The sequence below is a fragment of the Adiantum capillus-veneris genome, chromosome 9, assembly GCF_014529385.1.
Source record: "Adiantum capillus-veneris isolate H3 chromosome 9, ASM1452938v2, whole genome shotgun sequence".
In the NCBI taxonomy this organism is placed as follows: Eukaryota; Viridiplantae; Streptophyta; class Polypodiopsida; order Polypodiales; family Pteridaceae; genus Adiantum; species Adiantum capillus-veneris.
Window position 1 is genome coordinate 41,873,963 of NC_140939.1, and position 5,077 is coordinate 41,879,039.

Sequence of the window (5,077 nt, forward strand, 5' to 3'; positions counted from 1 at the left end):
CTTACCATATGTGAGTTGCATCATATGTTCATATGTACATATTATCAAACACTTGTCCATTCAATAATCATGTAACTCTAAGCCAATTTTCACTTAGAGGAGCTAACAACAATCCCCTTTTGATAGACATCTAAGCATAAGTTTTTTTTCACTAGACATTATCGACCTTGCTACTTACTAGTAACAGGGAAGGTGTCTAAGAGGAGACTCCTGAAAAGAAACTGGAGCCTTGATCCCCCCCTTTTTGGTCAATGCATGGGAAGTTGACACTACAGAGGATTGTCCTAGTTTTCTAGGTTCATCAAGGTCGTATAAAGACACCATAGCTAAGGCAGATGCTCCTTTCCTAGAGTCATTGTATGGAAAGGTGGTGAGGGTGCCATTCTGAAAATATTACCCAGATCTATCTTAAAGCAGTGCACTCTTAGTGATAGGTACAATACCATGTTTCTCGTATGTTGCAATGTGCCATCTAGCTTTCTAACTTTACGGATGATATTGTCATGTTCTTTCTGAGAAGTATGGTGAAGAGGACGATTGCTAATAAAAAAGGACGTGCCCAATTTGTTGGTCCCCATTTGTGTTTATATTCTTTTCTCAAAATGAGTTTATGGGTCGTGTTATGAATAGATCAATTCTACGTTAAGATGGATAACTAATACTATGCTCATTGATAGTACATTTTCTCTAGGTCCTTGATGACATTGAAATGTGTCTTTAACAATTTTAGCTCGTGGGTGCACTATGTAATCATGTTAATATATAACGTGAGTTCGAAAGAAGGGGTTTTAAAATGCAAAAAATTTAGGCAATTTAACAGAGATACATTAAAATAAGAAATTTTTATATTCAATTTTGGGAAAAAAAAATCTTGAAATAAGGGATCATTTTATTCATTTAGAAATGTTGAAAGAGAGATTCTTTTAACATCCCGCGAACGCACGTTATATAGGGGGGTATTGAACGGTGAAGCCCACGAAGATTTTAGGCACTTCCTTTGACGAGGTTACTTATCTCTTCGAGCTTAGAATGCAACAATCTATTGTCTGAGTTATATCCATAATTGAAAAATATTAAGGTTAGGTTTATCCATTTATTTATTTGTGAATAATTAAGTCTAGCTATTTCCTACAATAGTTCTTATTTAATCACTTCTTTTGATTAGATTAAAAAAGAAAAATCAACACAATAGTGGCAATCAACTTGCACAACAAACACTAATGTCACTTAATAAGTCAAAATTTAGCCTATGTCTAAAAATATAGCATAAGACAAGTTTAGGCATCCACAAAATAGTCAATACCTTACTGACAATCAGAGTTTAGTGAGTCAATTAAAGTCCAGCAAACACGAAATAGCATAAGACAAGTGTAGCCATTCCTACGATTTGCATCACATATGAGAGGACATGCCCTCGCAATCAAAGAACAAGAAATGCCAAAATTTTGTTCTTCCTCGATCTCTCAATGTTTCTTTGGTATGGATGCATCAATGGTCGTTGCCGTTGCCGTAGCCATCTCCATCATAGTCACTCCTTGTTTGAATTCCTTGACAACATTGATTAATGGGTCCATCTTCATCGTTAAATAGAAAATACTGCCGAAATGCTTCCTGCATAACTAATTGAAATCAGTTCTAGACAATCAAACCAAAAAAATACCCATCATAGAGTTGAAAAGAAAGAGAGCGGGCAATGTGATACACTCACGGATACTTATTATAAAGCATTCCTATTTTGGCCTATTTACACAACCATCCTGGGTCTCATACACTAATGAAGGCGTCCCTAGTAGAGGCTTGAATATGTGCTATCGGTTTAGATCAAAGAAGAGCAGGTCAGGTCCGATTATTCTTTACTAGCAGCACCAGACCTGGACGGGGTTGGCATGAAAGATGATTAAAATAGGCATTGGGCGAGAGCATGTATGTAGTGCGCACGTTCTGTGTGCAAATCTGCAAAGTAGGGTTGCTACAAATCTATCAGCAAACTTCAATAGCAAGAACGACACAAAGACATAAAGGGGAGAGAGAGAGAGACAGAGACCTGCGATAAACACACAACCGGCAAAGATAGCTTTGCCAAGAAACCTGGTGTTGGAGGCCATCTGGGTGGAGCTCTCTGTGGCGGGTGTGGTGAAGAGCGACACAACACTAGTGATATCTCGACGCACAAGGGCCGTGAAAAGCTCAGCTCATAAATTTAGAAAAAAAACACCCCCGTGAAAAGCTCAAGCCTTCGTGAAAAGCTCAGCACGTAATTAAGAAACGCGCAGATCGCAGCTTCGCAGAGGTAGTTCGCCGGTTCCAAAAGCAGGTCGACTGCAGGTTTGTCTCTGCCAGAAGAAGAGAGAGAGAGAGAGAGAGAGAGAGAGAGAGAGAAGAGGAACGATTCCAGAAGCTGCAGGTTTAATTGTCTCTGCCAGAGAAGAGAGAGAGAGAGAGAGATAATATGTTGCGGTGCCTTTTAAGTTGTGCACTCAATTACCCCCTCTAGCCCATGCCAGCACCTTTGAATTGAAGCAATAAGGTATGCTTGATTTGGTGTGTGTGTCAAGAGAGAGAGAGAGAGAGAGAGAGAGAGAAGAGAGAGAGTATTTGCAGCGTTCAACGCGTCTTGGGTATGTCTGATTTCTTCTTCTTTTTTGTGTGTGTGTGTGTGTGTGTGTGTGTGTGAGAGAGAGAGAGAGAGAGAGAGAGAGAATATCTACAGCGGTTGTGATTATGTTTGATTGAGAGAGAGAGAGAGAGAGAGAGAGAGAGAGAGACAATATTTGCAGCGTTCAGTGCGTCTTGCATAGTGTTACATCTCTTCAAGTTGCGTGGAACTTAAGAGGAGCCAATTGGATGTTGCCCTCAGTGGCAGTCACCTGCTCTGTGATCAAAGATTGTAGGCTAGGCAATGAATTTGTGAATCAGTCTGAGATTGACATGCCACACTATGCTTTCAAAACGTGCTCCCAGGCAACCACGCATCAAGCCATAAAGTTTTTGGTTGAGGGTTTGAGAGATAGATCCACCCTATAAGTCATGAGTGAAAGCCTCCAGCTCCTTTGACACTTGAGCAAGCCATGTTGTGTTGTGTGTGTGTGTGTGTGTGTGTGTGTGAGAGAGAGAGAGAGAGAGAGAGAGAGAGATGAAATGAAATGATATATTAACATCTTCAAGAGGCCAAAATGACCTATGAGACCAAACCGTTACAAATTGATGAATCTGATATCATGTTTGGGTACAGAAAAAGAAAAAATTAAAATGAATTTAGGAGTGCTACTAGCCGGAACTCTGTGAGTGTGTGTGAGAGAGTGAGAGAGAGAGAGAGAGAGTGTTCTTCCTCGGAGTTACTCAGTTGAGTGCATAATCCTGCTATAGCAACTCGCCCACAATTGACATGTGCCCTGCTTATGTCAATCTCGAGTATACAATAGAGCTGGCAAGTCCAATAGTAATTATCTCTCTCTCTCTCTCTCTCTCTCTCTCTCTCTCTCTCCAAAGAGGAGGCAAATCCCTTGAGCAAATAACAATGCGTGACCTATGAGACTGAGTTACAATTGAAAATATGCTTTTGGAATTGTAATGGATACCCATGGAATGTGAGAGTTGGCATCGTTGAACTAACAAGCAAAGCCGATGTTGTACTTCTTGTTGAAACTTGGGAGCATCATACACAAAGGATTAACGGCTTGGAGGATTACAATGTACATTACTTAATGTGATCAAAGAATCTCAATCAACGACGAAGAGGACAAGGAGGCCCGTAGCATGTATGGTTAAGAAAAGATTGGAAGATTTTGTATCAATTGTGAAAGATGACGAGTACAAACATTATGTATGGCTGAAAATTATGATACCAAAAAGAGCACCCATTTTTGTAGCCAGTTGCTACATTCCTCATCATCATTCCCCCTTTTATGCTTGCATGGATAGAGGTCAGCCATGTTTTGATTTAGAAGAGGACATTGCTGATTTCAAAGGCGAAGGTGATGTTATTGTATTTGGGGATATGAATGCTCGCACAAAAACATTGCAACATGATGCTCAACAATTTGATATGCCATACATTTCAAGGGATTTGGAGGAAGCTCACTTATATGATCGTACTTCAATGGATGAGAAAGATCCGGACCACTATGGAAAATTACTTTTTGAAAGTGTGGTGGTAATGAGTGTGCTATTCTCCACCCAACCGTTGTCGGGGAATAATTGTGCAAAAGGTGAGCCAGGAATGCACCGGGCCCCTGGCTGTGAGAGGTGCGGAAAAAAAGGTGTAGCAAACACAATTGCCGACAACAGTATTCAAAACAAACAGTTCGCCTAATTCCAGTTAATCGACAAAATCCATGATTAATCAATCATTACGGAAGCTTAAATGCTCTTTACAAGAAGAATTCTGGCTTAAATCAGGTGCTAATGAAGAAAAGTGATAGTGACTTGCTTAATACTGCCTTCTCCTTCATCCCGTTAAGGCATAGGAACTTCTGTCTTCCGATGCCCGTCTGATTGGCTTAAGGTTTATGGCGTAAATCTCTGATTTTAATGTGTTTATCGTGATCCGCCTTAAGTTTGGTTTGATTTGAATGGCTAATCAAGGCTTAATGATATCCAGAGCTTTGGCTTGGTTGATTCGAGAAAACTTCCCTGCAATTAACAAGAGCTTATGAGGTTCCGAGTAGGTTTAGAGGAATGTCTTAAGAGCGAAATAGGTTAAGCTTGGGAGGTTAGGGAGATTTAGGGATGACTTCAGGGCGAGATTTCCTTAGGCTTCGGAGATTAGAGAGCTTAAGAGCTCAAGAGCTTCAAGATATGTGGAGGAGGAGACTTCAAAGCTTACGTGGAGGAGATTAGGAGGAGGAGGCTTAAGAGATTATGTGGAGGATATTAGGAGGAGGAGGCTTAAGAGATTATGTGGAGGAGGACTCAAATTAGTCACACGAACCCTCTTGTACGTCTATAATTGGCTCACCCATTAGCGACGTCGCTAATGGGTAGCCACACTAATCACGTGGCAGGTTATATCTTTGGCCAGCTCCAAATGCGAAGCCGCTCGCACCGAATCTGCGCGAGACGGGTTTCTCAGTATTTT

At 40.7% G+C, this 5,077-nt stretch overlaps 1 protein-coding gene across 1 annotated transcript; it reads right to left on the reverse strand.

The window, feature by feature from the left end:
* Positions 1–1,276: 1,276 nt before the first annotated feature.
* LOC147450401 (uncharacterized) lies at positions 1,277–3,131 on the reverse strand. Its single transcript, XM_086520457.1, has 3 exons — positions 2,045–3,131; positions 1,867–1,969; positions 1,277–1,611 (listed from the first exon to the last, which is right to left on the reverse strand). The coding sequence occupies exons 1-3, from the start codon at positions 2,103–2,105 to the stop codon at positions 1,464–1,466; spliced, it is 312 nt and encodes a 103-aa protein (XP_086376583.1). The 5' UTR covers positions 2,106–3,131; the 3' UTR covers positions 1,277–1,463.
* Positions 3,132–5,077: the final 1,946 nt, after the last annotated feature.

Coding starts and splice junctions, on each gene's coding strand:
- LOC147450401 (XM_086520457.1), bottom strand. CDS start 2,105: ATGGCCTCCAACACCAGGTTTCTTGGCAAAGCTATCTTTGCCGGTTGT. Junction 1,970..2,044: donor CGGTTGTGTGTTTATCGCAG/GTCTCTGTCTCT, acceptor ATAGATTTGTAG/CAACCCTACTTTGCAGATTT. Junction 1,612..1,866: donor GCCAACCCCGTCCAGGTCTG/GTGCTGCTAGTA, acceptor TTAGTTATGCAG/GAAGCATTTCGGCAGTATTT.